This window comes from Perna viridis, chromosome 2 (assembly GCF_037379345.1).
Source record: "Perna viridis isolate PV_CMFRI_1.1 ecotype Kerala chromosome 2, ASM3737934v1, whole genome shotgun sequence".
NCBI lineage: Eukaryota > Metazoa > Mollusca > Bivalvia > Mytilida > Mytilidae > Perna > Perna viridis.
The window spans coordinates 65,905,742-65,928,675 of NC_142446.1; the positions used below are offsets into that span (position 1 = coordinate 65,905,742).

The window sequence follows — 22,934 nt, forward strand, 5'->3', positions numbered from 1 at the left end:
TCTCTGACCTCTAAAAAAAACTATGATTGTATTTCCCTCCGCAACTGTACAACTCAATGCAATTTGTATAATATGTTTTTCTGCATACCTTTGTACTACATCGGTTTTATCAGAATAAATTATATATATAAGTAGCTTTAAATGACCTATGGCCTTACCTATAACTTGTATTTTGATGAACTCAGAATCTTTAACCAGATTTGGAGGAAAACTAATATCAATAGTCGATTTGAAACTGTTCTGTGACCTCAGATCAATAAGAAAAGGTAGGTTGTAACTTTGTTTTATACCTTCAGCCTGAAATTAGTTATAAGTAACCTGTGTAGATGTATATAGGACCTGCTGCATAAGCAACAATTAAGAAGCAGTCTTTATAAAAATCAGACAGGAGGCAACTCCCGCATGCACAAAACCTAATTAATCCCCATTTTTAGTTCTGAAACACTTACAAACCACATAACCAACCATATTTTGTTTTTTTGTTGTTGCTCTTGTATTTTCTCCAAAATACAGATCTGAATATAGAAAGGACTCCTGTTACCCGAAAATGTACTTTATGCAGAATGAATACATCAGACGCTCGGTTGGTTTTACACCATGAATATTTACCTATACCATAGGTAGTGTCTGAATCTTAAATGTGAATGTTACGTAAATTGATATCCTTAAGATAAATTTAAGCCAAAATCCATCCTTCCTTCATAAAAACTGTCTACCTCTTCTTCTATTCATACTATGCTTAATCAAGAGTATTTGTTAAAAATAAGGACACATTCTTACGAAAAATGGAGATAAGGCATACGTATTTTGATTTCGATACAAATTAATGAAATTTGACAGGATAGTTTAAGTGAAATTGTACTGTACACTTAGATATGTTTGATATCTTTTGTAATTTAATTTTAGTTCAATAATACTGTCTTGAGAGAAATTTTTCAAAACATAAAAAAAAAATATTTCGGAGAAATAAGACGTTGCAACAATAAAAACATAATACTAGTATTTTTAGCATCACCTTAAGAAAGGAACCATGACTTTTATTTGAATACATAGATTCAAGATACCTCAATCAGAAATTCCCTTTCAACAGCATCAGTTGCAGCAGTTGATCGTGCAGTTGCTTTCAATTTAATTTTACCGATAGCAGTGGCTTGTATTGGAATGTACACAGCACCCACTCCATTTGATTGTACGGTTATGGTCTGAAATAATACAGATTAATAGCATGTAAACAATTAACTGGTTGTGACAGGACTTAATTTTGCAATATTTTACACTTCATAAACCATTGAACATGAACTTAGGCATTTTCTTTCCTTATTAATATCTTCATCAACTGCACGTATAATAACTTTCAACTGTTCATGCATTACTTTACAAACTTCGAAAAACTGTAATGATTAATCTACAATTATAAACAAAATGCCGTTTCCTTTCGTTTGCTCTTGTAAAGAATAATAGAAAAGGTTGTTTAGTAAGTAGAAATTTGTTTAGTAACTATTTACAGCAACACAAAAAAATACATATTTATGTAATGTTTCTTAGTGTCTGTATCATTTCCTATTCATACGGACATCAAGTTGAAAAAAAAACAGATTATCACGTAGCATTATTCCATTCCAAGCCCGGTATCATTTTGAGACTTAAGTCCTGGCCAAAGCAAGTAATAATAATTTATGAATAATTAATGATTCTAGCGGAAATAAAAAAAAATGTAATCCAGGGACAAAGGCCAGACCTGGAAAACTGACACGCACAACAAGGAACATAAAAAAAAATAAAAATACATAAAAAGTAATGAAGTAGACAAGCAACTCGAATTTCACTAAAAACTGGAAGCGTGGATCAGCCGCACCGGTAATGTAAGCGACTTCTGCTTTTCTAGAAACACCCTCCGAGTTTCCAAACATGTCACGGTCAGGATAGACAAAAGAGGAAATAAAAACTGTGACACGTTGAATAAGTCGAATCTCGTGGTGAAATTGATACACTGTTACATTCCACAAGTTCATGTTGACGACAATAAAACATCTGTAGTGATGACTTCAATCTTGTAATAACATAACCCTTTACCAGACGCCTAATTGTAATCTTATAAATAAAGCGCTGTGTTATACCCAGAAGTGATAATGAAAGTAAACGTTTAGGTAAGAAAAAAGGTAAGAAAAATCATGTTTATGATAAACTTACTGGATAACTTGACATGGATTCACTTGAATATTTCACAGGCATATACGATACAAAAGCAACAATCACGCATTAAGTGAGCACTATTTAGGATTAGATATCTATTTCTGAACTTTTTAGATCCATTATGTAAAATATTTATATATAAAAAAACAAATATATGTAATTCTAAACAAGAAACAAATGCAGAACATGTATACCTTAGATAATCCACCAGGTCCTGGATTTATCGGGTTACCATTAGTATCCACAAAATCATATTCACTGCTGCTTGAAAGCGTTACCACAACCTTCAATTTAACCTATACTATCAAGGTTGGCTAAGTTCCGGTATTTTTTTTTCTGAATAAAGTGCTTAAATTAGTAGACATTGGTTTATTGTTCACATATCCATCTTTTCACCATTAATTGTCCTTGTCTCATTGTATTGTTTTGTTTTATTTTGTGTGATTGTGTGTGTGTGTAACATTTAACAATAATGAAATAAGAAACCACATCATTGATAGTAAAATTGTGCTTCCTACCTGTTGTTGTGTGGCAAGATAATTAAAGACAGATATTTGAACGATGATTTGTTCACCTCTAATAGCTGAATACGGAAGGTCAAAGCGCATAAAAAATCTCTGGAACGTTGTTAACTGCAAACGAAATATTCTACTTCTTATTTTCTTGTTTACATCTAACGTAAGTTAAAGTATATTTCTTCGAAATGATTGAAAGTTACATATCTATTTAAACAAAAAATTGCAAAAATGGATTTTGATTTCCTGATTGGTCTAAAACTACTTTCAGGTCATGTTAAATCTTGACATTGGTTCAAATTCGCACAAACACAATTAACTCTTTCAGCTTGTACAGTTGCGCTAAAAATTAATCAATAACGGACAACATATAATAGTGTATGTTTTTAACCTAATAATATAATACCATAGTAGAGTCTAACAAGCACATTGATTATTCATGATTTGATATGTGGCAAAGAAACAGGATCGGTCCTAGGACTGTTTATTGAGGGACACCGAATCGACTTCTGGATTACCACGGCTTGGTGAATATAAAATGTTCACGCGTTGATAAATCATGATAGTGACTTTCATCAGTCGTTAAATGTGTGTTATCTTGTGATATTATTCGTTTCCAGATGCATTCAGTTCTATGTTGCTTCATTTCAGGTCAACTTAAATATTGTTACATGTATAAATAAATACAAGAATTTATTTTCAAAACTATTGCATGTACGATTGTTTGTACCGTCCTATTAACTATAGCTAGATCATAATATGAAACAGGTGAAACGCTCAAGAAGAAACATTGCTTCATGATACTTTTAATTTCAAAGCACTGTTTTAGTATTCTAATAATCTTCAAATGCACTTCGAACCTTCTTGATGTACGTTATACACGCTGATAATTGTTACGGTCAAAAATGTCTTTGTTCCGAACTGTCCATCGTTGGTAAAATTATGTTACCTTTAACTTCGAAAAACATTTAAAGATTTCTATTATTTCATTTTGTATTGTTTCATTTTGTTTCGTTTTATTTCGATTTTATTTCGTTTTATTTCGATTTTATTTCGTTTTGATTCAATTTCAATGTTTCTTTTGTATACACTTTGTTCAAATTTATTTCGTTTCGTTTTTGTTTTTTTTATCATATCGCAATTTATTCGTACCTAAAAATTATGGGTAAAATTGGATGTCATACTGTTGACTATTTCGCCATTTTTATCATGGAAGAAGCTATGATTTTATTTATATTCAATCATCAAAGCTATCGAATATTTTGTGCGACTTTGGTTTTACATCGTAACTACAAAGTATACACAAATGAAGCTATCATGGTAGAATGATAGAATACTGCATTGCCAACAATGTTCAACAGATGACGTAAGAAAGATAGAATAACCTACATTAGAATATTCTGAAGCTACGCCAAGACCATTTCTAGGATTAACGGCAAAAGCGGATGCTACCCATTCTGTGATGGTGTCAGGAGCTTTAGTGTTAATTACTGCTGAACCACCAGGTCTGCAATGGTGATGTGCAAGGCAATATATAAATTCAACATATTTTGTCCAAAAAAAAGAAAAAGAAAATTGTTTGTAATCATTGTTATCTTTAATTAGCCTATTGGAACTATGTTTAACATAATATTAATGACATATTTTTTTTATTGATGATAAACTGATGAATGAAAATAGGAAATTGAGATACGGAATTGGGAAAGGAGAAAGATGTGTTAAATGTGTTACACGAATGAGGAGAATGAGAAAACAGGTTTTAAAGTATTTTCAAATACATAAATTTGAATTCTATTTTTAATTTTTATATGCTATAATAAAAACAAATTGACATTTAAAAATATCTTCTTAATGCGTTGGGGTATTCACAAATTTCAATTAAGAGAAAGAAAGTCAGAATATTGTACCATTTGAATGTTGTAATTTTTATCATTTATTTTTCTCCCCACTTCGTTATGCTAAAAAACATCAATTCTAATAAAAGTCTTTTGTATGTACAAATATATGTCGAAAGAATATAGAATAGATAATATTTATATAGTTTATGTGTAATCAAGGGAACCTTCATTCTAGCGCAATCAAAAGATCGCAACCCGGGGACAAACACCAGACATGAGAAACATACACACATAACAAAGTAACCAAAATTATATATACAAAGTAACGGAAGTGAATGAGAAACTCCGACTTCACTAAAAACTGGGATCATGAACCAGGAGCACTGGTTTTCTAGAAACACCCACAGAATTACTCATTAAAAGTCAACTCCGGGTTAGACGACAGACGAAAGGAAAATTATGACACGCTAAACAATTAAGTTTTCATGGAGCAAATGTATTCGCCGTAGAATCCACGAGTTCATGATGACAACCATTAAACTTATGAAGTAATGATTTCAACCTTGTAGCAACATAACCCCCAGAAGCTTAATTGTTAGAAGTCTAGCATGATACAAAACGTCATTAGGATAACGCATGAGTTGTGATATAAAAACTCCATTCGCAAGTGCTGAAGGTATGTTGTCATAGATGAAAGGAAAATTGACAACGCTGAATGAAAAATCATCGCGTCTGTGGTATAGTTTAGTCAATAGTTTTCCTTTACCATCGATTTTAAATTGTAGGCCATGACATGATGCTGACTTCACAGTGTCTGTAGTATCCTTTATCTCAAGTAAATAGATAAAAAATCCAATCTTAAAAAAACATGTTGAATTTTCATCAAGACATTCATTTAAGATTCAAATAATAAGGTAGCATATACCAACTAAAATATATACCCGGTCGTTACATTAGCCCAGATCCATGTTTCAGGAAAATGTTTTCTGATCCTAGCTCCTCCAGCACCGCCTCCTCCAGCACTGCCTCCTCCAGCACCTTCAACTCCTTTTTGACCTAAATTGGCTGCAGATAAACAACGTATACCATAGGCGAGCTGCCCGTGCATCCCTTTTTAGGGAATATTAATGAAAAGGGAAATAAATAAATATTTTCCATCTGGAATGTTTGTTTTTTATATGGACAATGATGAAAATTGATGATTATAGTGATTATTTATATATTTAAAACTCGTGTTAAATTACCTTGCCTAAGTACTGAGAAATGTGCTTATTAAACCAAAGGCAATCGGCCAACATCAGTCAATTTCCTTTCTTCCTTTTTTTACCTAATGCTATATGCTTAAACTAATTGTCAAATTTAAAAGAATAGATATTCAATAAGGGGGAATGAATAAGTTGACTTTTGTGAATGATAAAACCAAATATTTATTATAAAAAATAACTCATGTTAAACTTTAAGAAAAACTCATTAGTTGAATATTCTATAAATATGAAAATATTTAAAAAGACAGTTAAAGGAACATTACCGAAGACTGCAATGCTGAATATGTTGAGATAATTAGAAAATGATGTAAACAGAATTTTAAATGAGTGGTGTTTTACCATCTGTTGTTTGGGGAACGAGAGGTATGACATACAAGTTTATATTATTTGCAACAGACGACACAAAAACTACTCAAAAAAAGACTAACTAACAAAGCGGATGACGAAAATAATGCCGTTTCCGGAAAATAATAAATTGAAGAGAAATCGAATTCAACTCATGTATAAAATAGGTGGCTTAAGTGGGAATTTATAACATGTAGTTGTTGAACATATAACGAAAGCAAGATTGTTTGATATGAACAAGTATTTAAAAACATTCGGCATTTTGGGTGATTGTTGCATAATTATGAAGCGGTGTTATGACATTTCTTACTTTGTTGTTTTGTCAAAATTTGTTACAAGATAAAAGGACAATTGGTAAAGTTTCCGAATGTCAAGCGGTCTGCTATTCCAGAAGAATAAAAAAAAAAAAAAGAAAAGTTTAAAATATCACAACATGTGAAGTCGCGACAGTTGATGTAAGCACACGAGTATCGAACCAACTCAAACTTCCGATGACGTTGACGTATTATTATTATTATTATTATTATTTTGCCAACCATTCATAAGTATTCAACATGTAGATCTACTTACCATCCGTTAGTCTTGATGGTGGTGGTATATACTTGTATAGAGTTGCATCTGTCAGAACATACACCCCAAAATTCTGTAAAAATATATAATGTAAAGTTTCGGTACATGTAAAGTGTCTTGAAAAAGACATTGCATCGATACAATGTTTCCAAGTTAATGTATGCATGCAAGGAAGCAACCGTTACATTTTTTTACAAAATAAAAAGCTAGTACGAATTATGACCTATCGCATTCTTACTCTGTTTTACCGTGTTATAACTGGATAAAACTATAAAAAAAAACACATTATTTTTTTTTCCCGAAATGATGACTATTGAATAATTAAATCATTGGAATAGAAATAAGAAAATATACATGTGTGCCACTTAATAGAATTGAAAAGCTGTGCGAGGAAATTACAATATTCATACTTACACGGAAAATTGAGTATGCATCAACTCCATAAATTGGTCTTGGAAACCAGAAATCCCAGCTTCTAAATATTGGGAAAAACCCATTACCATAACTTTGTAATTCTCTCATAACCTGTTGATAACAATGTTGTTGGCACTTAAATACTGATATTAAGAACATTGTCTATTGCAACAAAGATTAAAATTGGCGAAAAAAAAACAGATAAAAGAACGAAATCTTCCTTATACCGCAACCAAAGAACAATGGGTTTTAAGGCTTAAAGCGTTACTGTTAGAACTAAATAAATCTGGTCTCTGTTTTCTAAAATAGACACAGGGTTTTCTTTTAAGTAGTACTCCAGAGTCATGCAAAAAAGTGATTCACTGTTGGAAAGACTACATATTTGTTTTTGATATTTTGTTTACAATGTTATAGCAGAAATAAACTTTTCATATAATTCCTGTTCATATATACATTACAAAGAAAGTGCCGTTCAATTCAATCCTAATGGAGATAACTCTGTTAATGACACTAAAATACAAAAGGAACTATTAAGTTTTCAATGTAAATATTCCCCTAAAAACAGATTGGAATGTATGATTATATATATAGAACCATTAAACAATTTGATAACAAGAACAAAAATGTGTAGCCTGTTTTAAGGTGTATCACATATTACAGAATTTTCATGATTCTCACAAAGACTGGTACTCAATTTTACTTACATCCTGAACAGTAATATCGTTTCCTGTTTTAAATAGCAGCACACTCTTATCAACAGCTAGAACATTAACCAAAGATCTGGCACTTGACTGAATATTAAGACGAACATCTTCTCCAGGGAGAGCTCTTTTTTTGTTAAAGTTTATATCAACCTGCGAATTAGAGAAATGAAGGTTTTGGTGAGGGAAGCGTTTCTGCTATGTTTTGCATAAGTGATTATACATTTTGCATGATATGACATCTTCAGTATATAAAATTATTTGATAATCAACTAATGATACATTTTTTTTAATAAAATATTTCTTAAGATTTTAAATCAGGTTCATTGACTTTGTTTCAAGGGTATGTTTAGCTTTCAAGAATGCAATACATTTCAATGTTTTTTTTTTGTTTTTGTTTGTTTTGTTTTGTTTTGTTTTGTTTTGTTTTGTTTTTTGTTTTGTTTTTTGTTTTTTTTTTTTTCAAGTTTAAGTTTCTGCATCTGATCTGGACAACTTGAATGGAAATCAGCATTGGAACTTCAACATCGTGTTTAGTTACATCAGTCCCCAGCGGCGTTAACAACTCCGAAAAACTACTGGCGTTCGAGGAAATTATCAACTGCTTGTGACGTCGTCACTTTTAAACACTTTTGTTCGAGTTTGAGAATATTCTTATATACTTAAATGTGTTTTGTTGTGCACATGCCGGACCGTTAACATCAGTACACATTAGATACGTAATTGACAATACCTTTGTTTTAAAAATATCATCAACTGTAAAAGTGATAGCATCTGCAATGATTTCTCCATTAGATCTTGTATAAAACACAAGCAGTTTGGCTGAAGGGGCCATAGCATAGGTAATTCTGAGATTGACATTGCCATTTCCTCTTCGTAGACGGAACCTGCCTCTATCTACTAATCCGCCTTTAGATGTTACCTTGAAAAACATGTCTGTTTTCTTTTTTAATTATTATTTTTATTTCAGTGAAACATTTATAAACTGAACAAAACTTGGACTTCCGTTTTTATCTTGGTTAAGGAGGTAGACATAGGGAAATAGACATAACTCATGTATTCAGTGAAATGTTTGTGTCACATTCAATTTCACTAAAGTCTTTCCAGCTTTCATTTGAAACAGAATGATTCAGTCCAACCTACTTTGATACTTAAACGAGATTGATGTTAAATGCTGAATACAAACGTTCCAATGATTTGAAAGAGTTGTGTCCCTTACCCTGTGTATACCTCCTTAAATTACATTAAAATTGCTATAAGACGACTTCAATCACTGTCAATGTTGACATAACTCAGGATTCGGCTTGGACAGCATAATTCGGTGTAAAATCTCTATGTTGTAATTTTTATAATTATATTGCCATAATTGATACTTTGATAATATTTGTTGCTGTTATTATTAATGATATCATGTTTTGTAGGAAACTTACGTTAAATTTCCATCACATAGAAACATATATATGATGAATTCTGAGTTATACATAAATGCAGAATTAATTCAGTTACCTTGTAGTAGACCCATGGTATATTGCGCTGAGTTGCCAGAATTTTAAGAGGTATATCTTGTGTAGGCTGAAAATTAAAATGAAATAAATCGCGTTTATTATATATTTTATTGAAAATACTATGGAAACGAACTAAACAATGAAGAAAAGATTAGGATTCACAAAATAACAATTAAATCTATCTAGTATATATTACATAAGTATGACAGTTTATTACATGCTAAATCATGTTTTATGGAACACTAAATGAGCTAGGAATTGTGGCCTATGGCTGAGGACGGTATCTCCATTAAATAGTTTCATTTAACATAATCCTTCACTAAACTGTCATGATAGTCTTATTTCATTTGACTGAAAAATTTTAAGAAATAAGAATAAAGTTCCTATTAGGGATTTTATCATTTCCAAATTAATGTTGACTCTGATTCCGATCATTTTACTACAGAAAACATTCAATTTCATAGCCTTTTACCGGACTTCATCGGCAGCCGACATACTTGATGACGTAATTGTGGTAGCGGAAGTGGTAAATTATTGACTTGGAAAGTATAAAAATAGGAAAGGATTCCAACATCGTACAAAAAAGACAGTCCTTGCATTGCGCTTGCAATCAAGCATGCAACATTATAAAATACAGGTGTATTAGAAACATATTGTTTAAAAATTATATGTACAAAAATCAGTAACATCATTTATGGTTTTACAAAGTCAGTTATAAAATTAAAAGCATTGTGACCATTTCATGAATATTATTTACATGATTTTATCAAGCATCAATGTATAATCAATGTATAATCTAGGTGAGAATTAAACAGAATTAAATTAACAGATTATTATTCATTTTTACTTCAATGTGTAAAAACTGCATCTTAACTCCTTCCCATCTATGTAGAGAAGATCCTAAATAACAGCTTAAACAATATCCTTCAAAAAGAAATATGTTTAACTTGTGGCGATTTCAAGATGAAAGCCGGAAACAAATGTACTTCTGACTGTACTTTCAGATGAAACAGGTGGATAAAACCAGGTTTTATAGCGCGTTAAACCACCCGTTATTGAGACGATTAATTATATCCAGTATGTTATAATATAAACTGGTAACATAAAATGGTAGACTGCAAAGTTGGTAAAACATAACTTAATTACAAACCTTTGGCTTTTTATCGTTGACGATGGAAACCTGTACATAGTTTTCACTTGGAGATCGTGCTCTAAGTAAAAAACGTCTTGTCCTTCCTTTCCGATATTCTGCCTAGAAATAGTAAAATATTTATAGTTATCAAAGTCAGCTTACTTTATGTTTAACAATATTGTATTAAACGAATCTTGTTTAATCTTTACAGTATCAGCGAATCTCTCTTTCTGATATTCGTTGTATGTTTCTATTATAGCTGATCGGATCCGTTTAGCTAGATTCTTTCATCTCAGTTTCTGCTATATAGTTGACGTATTATCTTTAAACAGTCCTAATTTCGGGGATTTGATACATTGCATCTACCCCCCAAAGAACCTGAGATAAAGGATACTACAGATATGTGAGGTCAGCCTACTCTTAGAAATCAATGGCAAAGGAAAACTATTGACAACACTTTACGACAAACGTGATGACTTTTCATTCAGAATTGTCAACTTCCCTTTCATCCGTAGCAAGATCCCTTCAGCACCTGCGTATGGAGTGTTCATATCATAACTCATACGTTATGCCAGAGATTGCCGAAACTACGCAGACTTTCTTGTATCGCGTTAGACTTCTAACAAGTGGGCTTCTGGAACAGGGTTATGTTGATACAAGACTGAAGTAATCACTTCAGAAGTTTTATGGTCGTCATCATGAACTCGTGGATTCAACGTGTCATAGTTTTACTTCCCTCTTCCGTCTACTCCGGATATGACTTTTTACTGACAACTCGGCGGGTGTTTCTAGAAAAGCAGAGGACGCTTACCCTAACGGTGCACCTGGTCCATGCTCCCAGTTTTTAGTAGAGTCCGAGTTGCTCATTTGCTTTTGTTACTTTGTATGTATGATTTTAGTTTCTTTAAGTCCTCTGGTGTGTATGACTGTTTTCCAAGTGAGGTCTTTGTTCATGGATTACATTCTTTTGATTACCGCTAAAACATTAGTTCCCTTGATTACTCACAATTATAAGTCCAGAATCCGCCCTCGCAGGAAACAATGCTGTCGTTGTAATGACTCCAGAGTTTGGAATCTGTATATTTCGTGACCATAACACCTCGTTGTTTGAAGACGACGAAGGAACACCAGGTTTGCCGCGAGGACTATATGTGACAGTTACTTTCACCCTTCCCAATGGTGGATCTAGTGGGCTATTGTCCCGTTTTGTTACTCTAAGCTAAATATAAATAATTTATTTACGAAGATATAAGTGTACTACTTAATTTGATTTGTTACATGAAATTAAGCTTTTGTTTGAGCACTACAAATGTACCATATGCATGTAATAATGACGTTCACATCGCACTAATTTAATCGACTAAATATTTGATTTTTTTGGCCATCATTTTTATTTCATGACTCATCTTAATTCGATATTCGATATGAAACGGCACTCTATGATGCACGACAAAATATGTGAAAGAATATTAATGAAAATCATGGTACTTTTTAGTCGTTGCAATACAATGCATCGAGTTGTTGTTAACAATAGGACCCCTTCGTGACTCGTGTGATCCTTTGGTGAAATATGTCTATTGTTTTTATAAAGATTATACGATAGTCCGTTTCTTGCGTTTCACCATATCCGTTGCCTTTTCTATACTCACTGGCAATGTGATGAGTGCCACTGGCGAATTGGGACTTCCTTACCTTTCAAGAGCGACTCATGGCGCTTCTGGAATTTTTGTGGGAGTTTATATCCCTGTTGTCACGTGCAGGTCATGTCCTCTTATTTTAAAGTATCTGATTGACGCTTAGGTGCCGACATTTACACAGTAACATATGCAATGCTTTATCCCTATATTGACACGAGGAACTATTGAAAAGCAAAAACAATAACGTACATGTATGTTATAAGGTAACTTCGGTTTGAATGTTCCTCCCATAGACGAGGAAAACCTTAATTGTTCTGGTGTACTTGTCAGCCACGTATACGCAGTGTCATTGGCAGATATGCCCGTTATACCCTCGGTTACTGTTGCAAGAACCCTGATATTGTCCGTCTTAAGTAAGTTTATTTCACCCATCAAAACTCTGATCCTTGCTGTTCCATTTATCTATAATAAAAAAAATACAAATCTGATGAACATGAAAAGTATGCTTACATAGTTTTACATGTGAAAAGGTAAACACGTAGCTGTTGCATGTATTCGAATAAAGAAATTTTGATAAGAATCATATCAAGCCGAGTTATATCGTTTATATTTCTTGTCAATAAACTGTTTTTGTCTTAATACTGCAAACCTAATTATTTATTAAATCAAGATTATATCAAGTTTGATTTTATACCACGTGTTTACTACATTTCTTCCGCACTGGTGCCAATCCCCCACCATCACATCGAATGGTGATACTGCGATAAAGAGGTGGTTCATGTTATGGTAGAAAAGTAGGCAGAGCCAAAGTGCAATATACTATCAGTTTCCATATATCATCAATTATCATACTCGCAATGTAGTTTGGTGGCTTAAATAGCGCGATTGCAGTATTAATAATTTTAATGCGTGTACCTTAAACTTTTTGACAATGGCATTCCGATCTGGTCCTATTTTTAATTCACAATCACCTTGTACTGGCTTGCCAAATGTATACCTGTAAGATATATCAGTTTTCCTTTCGAATTTAACATGTCACACTATCAAAAATGCACATGTATTGAGAAAATACGGTTAACAACAAAATTACCAAACACTAATCCGGTCCATATTTAATTAAGTCAAGTCCAATATGAATCTGGCCTAATAGATATTACACCACCGGAGCAGCTGGTACCGCAATGGTCCTGACTTGGTACAGGCACTTCAAACGAAATGGTGGGTTAAATTTAGGTTTAAATTTTAAATGTTTTCCTCAACAAATTTACTAAAAATTTTCGTGTGGGAAAACAAGTTATATAAGGTCTTGTCTACTTGTATAACTTTATTTCTATTTTCTAATACGAGCCATAATTACCGATTAATTTGTAAGATCCGAAAGCTTTGTATTTTTGTGTAATACGCAAATGAGAAAAGAAAATATAAAAAAGTAATTGATCTAATAATTTTGGATGTAACTGATCTTTTATATTCAAAGAGGGCTGCAACTCAATTAATTTTTAATGCGAAATAAAACTGGCAAATAAAAAAAATAAATAAAGGTAATAGGAAGAATCTCTGAACAAGCAAATTGTTGCAAAACATATATATTTAGTTATTGTTTCCGATTTTTCATTAAGCCTATGAAATATTCTTGCTGAAACAAACGAATGGATAAATTAAAAAAAGTATTTCGTTTCACTGACGCCTAATTTTGAAAACATAGGTCCTAATAGTGTATGCATCAGTTATCACTCATCTTAATTCACTCACTTTGCAGAAATTCTAACTGTGAAAAAGCGCTCTGTCGTTAGCTGGAAACTTGGCATTATAACATTGACTTCGAATCGCGGAAGCACTAGAAGATATCAAAGTTAGTCAAATAAAGTAAATACCAACTTAATAAGAGGAACAAAGATGGCCAAGAACATTAGATAATATGATAGTTATTGTGCCCAAATTCAACACACGAAAAAAACTAGTGAGGTTATAAAAGGATTTAACAAGTTGCAGTAAAGGTATTAGTCCCTGCAACAACATTTACGGAAACACCATTCCACAAAAAATCTCCATTGGAAGTTATGAATAAATATCAAGCATCAATTTTAAAATAAAATAAAATCAATGAAGGTAAAATGTATGCAAAACTTGATACGCGGTGTAGTATGTAATGTAAAAAAGGTCACTTTTAAGGTTGATTGATTGATTGATTGATTGTTGGGGTTAAACGTCCGATCAGCAATATTTCAGCTATATTCAGACAATGAACATGAAATGGATGATAAAATAAACATGAATGATGATGAAATGAAAATAATAAGGGATGGAACACAAAGATAATAGGGTCGACAAATTTAGATTGCCACTATAAAAAGGGAGGGATGGGAAAGGTCGGGCAATTTAGCCTCCTGTGGCGAAGCGCAAAGGTTTCTACTCCTATTAAATACCACAGCAGGGTTCTTTAACGTGCAATGAACGTAACGTCTTTCCTAACACGGCGCACCACTATGGTTTGAGGTCATGTTTTCCCTATTATAGCCTGACAACCCCAGCATGTAACACGCCAAGGGTATCCAATTCCAACACCTGGGGCACACATCCCAGTTGCTCTGTGGGCAAAGCACCTAGCACCCGGCTATGTTAATGAGCACAATTCAGTCGCCTTTATATGCCAGAGCTTGCCCAAACTAAGCAGACTTTCTTGTATCGCGCTAGACTTCTAACAAGTGGGCTTCTAGAGCAGGGTTATGTTGCTACAAGATTGAAGTCATCTCTACAAAAGTTTTTTGGTAATCATCATGAACTCGTGGATCGCTATGTTGTATCCATCTGCACTATCAAAACTGATTTATTCAACGGGTCATAGTTTTCCTTTCCTCGTTTGTCTACCTCGGAATTGACTTTTTATGAGCAACTCGGCGGGTGTTTCTAGTAAGATAATGTACTGGCTATCACAATCACCGTATCGTCATTATGAACTGGTGGATCGCTGCGGTCTATCCATCTGCCCCATGAAAACGGATTTGTTCAACGTGTCATAGTTTTCCTGTCCTCTTTCGTCTCCCCTGGACGTGACTTTTTTTATGAACACCTCGGTGGGTGTTTCTAGAAAAGCAGAGGACGCTTACCCTACCAGTGCACCTGGTCCATGCTCCCAGTTTTTAGTGGAGTCCGAGTTCCTCATTTGCTTTTGTTACTTTGTATGTATGATTTCAGTTACTTTATGTTCTTTGTAGGTATGTCTGCTTTCCTTGTCTGGTCTTTGTCCCTGGATTACACTATATGGTTAACCACTATAACCTTGATTCGATTGATTACTTTTTAAATTAGAATATTAATACAAACTTACCAAAGCGCTCTACAAAAAAACTTTTAGACGTCTTTTCTATCTATCGAAACCAGATTGTAGAAAAAAAATTTTATTAAAATTCAAATTCTAAAAATAAGTACAAATCTATTAAAATCGTACCATAAATGTTTTTTTCACCCCAAGTGCCTTTTGTTCATATATTGTTTGTAGCATTTTCATATTATTTCTGACTACATGTGTACAATCACCTTAACAAAATTGATCAGAATTTTATTGTTTTTTATGTAAAAAATCGCGTTCTATTTTACATGTCAGCAGATAATTGATAATGTATTTGGAATGTATGAATACATGTATGGTGTAAAAAAGTTCCAGTGTATGTTGTATAATCTGGGTTTCATCCATTCCCGAATTTTCATTTATTAGCCTCATTAAGATCTCGCTACATACGAATTTTATTATGACCAACATGTGTACATACTCCCTGCTCAACTTCAATATTCCAGTTTCCTAGGTTTGTTAAAGTTGACAGTTGAAAGGAGTCAGTGTAAACTCCAAACAAAGGCTGCACCTTCAAATGTTGCTGTACTCTGTTCCTTTTTGGATCCTTTTTAAAAATAGACCATTATTCTAAAGTATTTATTTTAGTTAGTTGAAGTTTCTTATCTTCTTATATCATTATTTTCATCTCAAAATCAGAAAGAGGAAATATTCCAATTGAGGATGTAGACCTAGAGTAGGGGACATAACTCTTGAAATCAATGATATGTTTGTATTATATTAATTTTCACTAAGCCTTTCAAGCTATCTTTTGAAACAAAATGAAATCAGATCAAATTACTTAAATGCTTATATGACACTGACGTAAATGGCAAATACAAACGTTCTAATGATTTGTTAGAGTTGTGTCCCTTACCCTAGGTCTATCTCCTTAAACAAAATATATATATACGAATACTGAAATATCACTTCAAACGAATCAATATTAAAATTCCCCCGTAAATGCACGTGTCACTCAACTCAAACTTATATTATTGACAGTGTATAAAATTTCTCTGGTGGAATGTAAATATTGATATAATAGTTTATCGAAAGAATAAAAACAAGTAACTAAAATACGAAAACGAGTGCGGAAGAACGCCTTGATTTAACGATTATGTTGAACTTGTTCCGTGCATTAGTTAAATCTTAAGCGTATTTTGTAGGTGTTGTTATAGATTAAACCTTTGCAGTAATTAATTGATTACATATTATCACTATGATTTTATGTGATGTTTTGGCGATTATTGTGTTTTTGTTTTGTTTTTAGTTTGGTCTTTCTTCTGTTTTCTTAATTAAACTTTACCGTAATGAATATGTCAAGGGGATCTTTTAGAACTTTCAGTTTTGAAGTAGTTCCAAATACCCTGTACTGGACTGAAATATACAACTATATATGTGACAGTTACATTGAAAATTGTCATTATATATGAAATACATAGGTAACCTGTTAACAAAACAATTACTCCGAATACAACATTGCACGGACGAGGTTTTGTATTGTTTACATACACGTCTTGAAACGTTCACGTTTTCCATTTTATCGTCCGCGCATCATCTATCGTATGTTTACACATCGTTCAGCGTTCGTTTAGCACACGATAAACGCGGACAGATGCGTTTGTTTAAACGCACGTTAGCACGATATGATCGTTTGTTTAAACGCACGTTAGCACGATAGGATCGTTCGTTTAAACGCACGATATAAGCGTTCGTTTATTTTTTTGTACCATCATTGTTTTCCTTATGCAACTGCTTAATTAGATATATTTTCATTAATTCTATTTTCAATTTTTAATTTCTTCATTTATATTTGTTACTATTATTTTTTTCATTGTTCGTCTATCATGCGTATAAAGGTACTCTATGAGCTTTTGTGTATTATATCACATGTGCGTTTAGTGAGCGTTTAGCGTTCGGTTTAGTCTCGTTCGTGCGAAAATCCTTAACGTCTCAAGGAGTGTACAACATCATTTGTCAACTGATTTTTTCAAATGATTTTTATTTCAATTGTGGCCAATGGAATCAGTGTGGTTGAACCTGATGTTATCATTTCTATCAGTAATTAACATTTGCTTATTCCCTTTAAATTCAGAATCAAGACAGTTAAAAACTTGCAGGGTACACGATACAAATGGACCTATCCCTCACCTAGATCACCAGGTTTGTATGCTGCTTTGTCAGTTTGGATGAAAATTGAAGTTGACTTCCAATGCACTCTAATGTTTTTCGCAGTTTCATCAAAGTTTAAACCCCCAGAGGCTTTCACTCGCATACTGTATACTCCAGTCTGATCGATCTTTAGTGGAATCTATAGGTGTCAATAAAACAAACAATACATTTTAAATGCCTTGTTTTCCCACGATCGTGTGTATATTTAAGTGAAATCATGAATATTACTGCCAATGATGAAATGGTGCATGTATCTCATAAAGGGTAGTACAAATAATCTTTGTATATCCAAATTAATATCCGATCGTTTAAGGTGGGCGTCTCTGTTGGTTCAAAATTTGAGAACTACGGATCATGTGAAAAATTGCAGGACTTATGAAAGCTTCGTTTTTTATAATCATATCAAGTTTGGGGAATTTTGTTTCACAAGTGGCAATTTTTTTCCGGTTTGGTAACTTTTATATTGGGTGTAATAAATAAATATATAATTCTTTATAAAAAGAAAGAATAGTTATTTATTGTTTATGATAAACGCTTTATGGAGATTTATAGTTTAAATAATATGGTTATCATAAACGCTTTATGGAGATTTATAGTTTAAATAATTGATCTGCAACTACCTCTTACCTTAACTTGAACTGTAACTGGGCGTACTACAATAATGTTTACAATATGTGATTTATAATTTAAGTTTTGTTCGTTTTTTTTTTTGTTTTCCGGGGGGGGGAGGATTTTTTTTAAATTCTTACCTTTGTGTTCGTATAACCCATTCAGCCATGGCTGCTGTATGTTTTTAATAACTTTTTATACTTTAAGTATTCCCTGTTTTTTAGAATGAATTTATTGAAAGCGATACAATATATTAATACTAAATCTTGGTCAAAGTCTACTTAGCGTATGAAGATTTTATCCCACAGTTATGACGCTTACCCGACCGGTGCACCTGGTCCATGCTCCTAGTGTTTAGTGGAGTCCGAGTTGTTCATTTACTCTTGTTACTTTGTATGTATTATTTTGGTTATTTCATGTTCTTTGTTGTGTATGTCTGTTTTCCATGTCTGGTCTTTGTCCCTGGATTACTTTCTTTTGATTTCCGCTAGAATGTTGATTCCCTTGATTACTCTTGTGTATAGATTGTATGAATAACAGTTATTACAACATAGTCGGCATTTGAGATCTGATTTTGAACTGTTGCTGCTATATTTGTTTTATCGTTCTGTCCTTTAAGAAGTATCTAAAAATAACTATTTGTACATTGACTCAGTATTTTCTACATTTTGTTTCACCAAAGGCGAGTTTTATTTTAATAAATCAAATTTGCATAGTTCATACATTTAGTGTTTAAGAGAAGAGATGAGTTTCCCTGCCTTGGGTTTATTGATTACTGGGTAGAAGATTTGTTAGCTTTGTTTGTGTGTGAGAGTGTGTGTTTTTATAGAACAATCTTACGTCTTATAAATTTTGTTGTTGTAGTTGACTGTATAACTTTGTTGTCCTTGTCTAACAGTGTTACTACAATAGAAACTGTTGATGTCACCCTTCCAATTGCCGCAATACACACCTCAGCATTCTCTCCAGGTCGAATACGCTGCGGCAATGTTGCAACATAGGTGCTAAAATATTTGGGGGACATTTACATAATGTTTTTGTTCTTAATGGAAAACCCAAGAAAAGCTCACATCTTAATATTATATGTTCAGTAGTAAGACATGAAAGAGTAGGTCGGTGTTGTTCAAACCTAACGACCTGTCGTACCATTATAAATCCTCAAATGGTTGTGATAAGTCGAATAGCAAACTGGTGAAAACATTTTCTATTCAGTGCAAAAATCAGTTAAAATGGGAAAAATCAGAAACATACATGTCAAAACCCGACTGATCTGACAATAAAATTCACTCAAGGATGTATTCTGTATGTGAAAGACCATCATTACATTTGCTCAAACTTTGTTCAATAAAATAGAAGAATGGTATTTTTGACAAAGTTATCTGCCCTTGAAATGTTCATTTTCATTGTATGTTAATGAAATTGTAACTCAATGGGCCAACATGATATGTAAATTCTTGTCTGTTTTCCTAGATTATGATGGTGCAAATAGTCAAATTACACTATCAAGATGATGTGTTTTTTTTCATACCATGTTTCACCTTCCGCCTGATTCTCAAAGGGACTGACCCTAAAGATCATATGGGCACAATATAAACAAGGAAATTAAACAGAAAGTTGGTTACACGACGACAAGTAAAAAATCAAACCCAAAAATATGTGATACAGACTCTGTCAAAATTAAAACTGTCACTGAAAATTCCACTGAAAGAACGGACGAATGGAAAGACACTACTGTGATTACTACGCACCTACCCTTTCAAACTTTGGGTATTCATACTGTTTTGAATATTTGATGAACAAGAACTTATTTCATTATTTGTATATAACATGGGCATCATTTATTTTCTGCGTTGATATTTCAGGACATCAGCTTGTTTTGAAGATGTTTGGTAACTGTTTTTCCTGTTACTAAAATAAATACCTTATCTTACATTAGATATAATTTTATCAACTTTATTTTTTGTTTTAACATCGACTTTCGTTTTAAAAGAAGGAAGGGAATTGTCATCAAATCCGAGTTATTGATAATGACTTACTTCTTGCAGCTTACATACCCGACAACAGACAGCAGACAAAGAACTAGGAGCTCCATTTCTTGTCTCTCTTAAAAAAAATAATATACATATTCAGATAAGTCTTTACGTATCTGTATTTATAAATTTATTTTTATTATGTATTAATGACTGCAATTGTCTACCCAATATATTAATTACACGTACAAAGAATGGGAAAATGGAATAGTAATTTAAAAGATGTAATATATGGATCAAACATACATCATGAGGCCTTCGTTTTGGATTGAGTATGAATATATAATTATACGCTAAAATGCATTATTTTTATCGAATATATGTTTTAATAGAACAGTCTTTCCATATAACGCATCATAAGGTTTCTAAGTCTCGCTTCCCGGAATTCCCTATGTACAATGTATTGAAATTCGAAGACCGATATGCATTTCATTGTTTACTTCCGGGATTTCGAAACGGTGCACTGCAATGCAAAATCTTCTATCATATGCCTTTTCTAAGAAGTTTTATCATGTAGAACTAGATATGTCATTTTAACGATATTTTACACGAAAATATGTTAATACTGAATTTAACGCTCTGTAAAAGGCCATGAATCGTCATATATTTGAATGGTCGACAAGTACACATCCTAATGAAACCACGGAAGTTTTTACCGAGACATACACGCCCTTTCATCAAGGATATAAATACAACAGGTAATATGTAATATTATCAAATAATTGAAGATATAATATAGACATACATGATACAATCATGTTAGCAAACTAAAAGGAAACAAAAAAACACGATGATCAACGACAAAATTAAGAGAAACAATACACGAGATTAGATTGTTTATGAAAATAAAACGCAGAGAAATGTATACTCTTAATTCAGCTGCTGCAACTGATTTGCATATTGTTTTAGACATTAATTCATGAACGTTAAATGGACCGTTCTGTAATGTAAGCTGCACAGAGGAAAATTAGATTATAATGTTTCTCTGCAACTGAAAAGAGCTTTTGTTTGATTGATTTACTGTGAAAGTACTTTAATTTGTTGATACCAATTTTTTCTTGGATAAGGAAAAAACACAAGTTCGTGGATTCCTGAATTCGTGGTTTTTAGGTTTTCAATATACACATCAAGGGAAAGAGTAATCAAGGGAACCAAGGTTATAGCGGTAATCAAAAGAATGTAATCCAGGGACAAAGACCATACATGGAAAACAGACATACACAACAAAGAACATAGAGTAAATAAAATCATACGTACAAAGTAACAAAAGCATATGAGCACCTTGCACTCCATTAAAAACTGGGAGTATGGACCAGGTGTACCGGTAGGGTAAGCGTCCTTACCGGTAAAGGTAAGTAAAAAAGGGAAATCTCCTTTTCGTTGGGAATCACATCTCGTAGTTTGGTCTACCGACGTAAACCATGAAACTTGGTACATCGCATACAATTGTACTTTCACAGTATTACAGAGCAAAATGTGTTTTTTTTTTACTTAACTCATATTTAGTAAAGCGTTGATTGTTCCTATTTTTCCACATGAAAATAAGTCTTATTATTATCGATTATTGAAATGATTGTTAGATTCTGAATATATATATGGAGTGATAAGAATAAAATGGATTCTTAAAATGTATATACCATGGCTATGTAAACTTTTTCTTGCAAAAATGGATAATCAAAGAATTAAACGTGAAACGGAACAACAAAAATACACTTTAATGGTCAACTAAAACTTAAACATAAATATCAATCTATAAAACATTCACACGCTGGTTATGGTGATCCATGCTACAGAAAAACCACGGAACAAACGATCCTTTTATCCTTTCTGTATTTAGATCTGTACTCATGAGAAAACTGCACTTTAATTTCCCACAAAAATTAACTAAATCAAACCAAATCAAGAACGATAACTCTTACAAATACTAATTTCAGGTACAATCTGTATAATTTTTATCTCAAAAGCGCAACACCCAAATGAAAAGCTAAGGCTGGTGATGTGATTAAATATGCCGCGATCAAAACCAAAGTATCAGTTTTCTTTATGTCGAACAAAAAATGATAAAGGATCATTTATTCACTCTTCATAAAAAAACAAACAAACGACCGAATACAAGGGAAATAAGAAGAACACTGTTTGCCAAAACTGTATCAACAGACATTTTAAAGAACAATTTGCCTTGAAATGTATTTTTGTTATTTTTCTTAAGAATTGGACTGTTTATTTATAACATGTGGGAAAAAAACAGTTGGCCTTGGGCTGACATTTTTCCGTCCGATGGGTTGTTGTCTTTTTGAAATGTTTACCATATCTTTATTTGATATATTAGAGACATTACCAAATAATGACCAGAATCAGTTAAAACATATTCTTGACTGAAACTTTTGATAACAATTAATCATATTTCTTCCAAATTAAGCACGCAGTGTTCTATGTACACAACGATAAAAAAAAGCAAATTCAATTTTTGTATCATTTACCATATGAAAGAGTTTACGGTAGAAAGTCATATATTTAAGCAAACATGAATTAGAAAAGGAAACGTTTATGCGCAAAAACACTTTAACCAATAATTGTAGACATACCTGTCGATGTGGTGTCTTTCTCTAGAATGCCTTCCAATGAAACCCTGCAAATCTTATTTTATTATGTAATTGGCATGTGTGTCCATTTGTTCGTA

General features: G+C 32.6%; 1 protein-coding gene across 1 annotated transcript in view; it reads right to left on the minus strand.

Annotated features, from left to right (window-relative positions):
• Positions 1-22,934, minus strand: part of LOC148626530 (CD109 antigen-like) — a 34,808-nt gene extending 11,874 nt beyond the window's left edge. The window contains exons 1-24 of the mRNA XM_088570582.1: positions 22,840-22,934; positions 20,261-20,327; positions 19,065-19,228; positions 18,243-18,268; positions 17,595-17,754; positions 16,750-16,820; positions 15,886-16,011; positions 15,444-15,483; positions 13,868-13,952; positions 13,031-13,112; positions 12,365-12,577; positions 11,485-11,697; positions 10,497-10,598; positions 9,348-9,413; positions 8,575-8,763; positions 7,845-7,994; positions 7,141-7,251; positions 6,727-6,799; positions 5,488-5,611; positions 4,098-4,215; positions 2,712-2,825; positions 2,388-2,477; positions 1,065-1,202; positions 159-297 (exon numbers count right to left, since the gene is read on the minus strand). Coding sequence (XP_088426708.1) covers positions 159-297; positions 1,065-1,202; positions 2,388-2,477; positions 2,712-2,825; positions 4,098-4,215; positions 5,488-5,611; positions 6,727-6,799; positions 7,141-7,251; positions 7,845-7,994; positions 8,575-8,763; positions 9,348-9,413; positions 10,497-10,598; positions 11,485-11,697; positions 12,365-12,577; positions 13,031-13,112; positions 13,868-13,952; positions 15,444-15,483; positions 15,886-16,011; positions 16,750-16,820; positions 17,595-17,754; positions 18,243-18,268; positions 19,065-19,228; positions 20,261-20,316 — 2,650 coding nt within the window. The 5' untranslated portion in view covers positions 20,317-20,327; positions 22,840-22,934. The remainder of the gene's footprint in view (positions 1-158; positions 298-1,064; positions 1,203-2,387; positions 2,478-2,711; positions 2,826-4,097; positions 4,216-5,487; positions 5,612-6,726; positions 6,800-7,140; positions 7,252-7,844; positions 7,995-8,574; positions 8,764-9,347; positions 9,414-10,496; positions 10,599-11,484; positions 11,698-12,364; positions 12,578-13,030; positions 13,113-13,867; positions 13,953-15,443; positions 15,484-15,885; positions 16,012-16,749; positions 16,821-17,594; positions 17,755-18,242; positions 18,269-19,064; positions 19,229-20,260; positions 20,328-22,839) is intronic.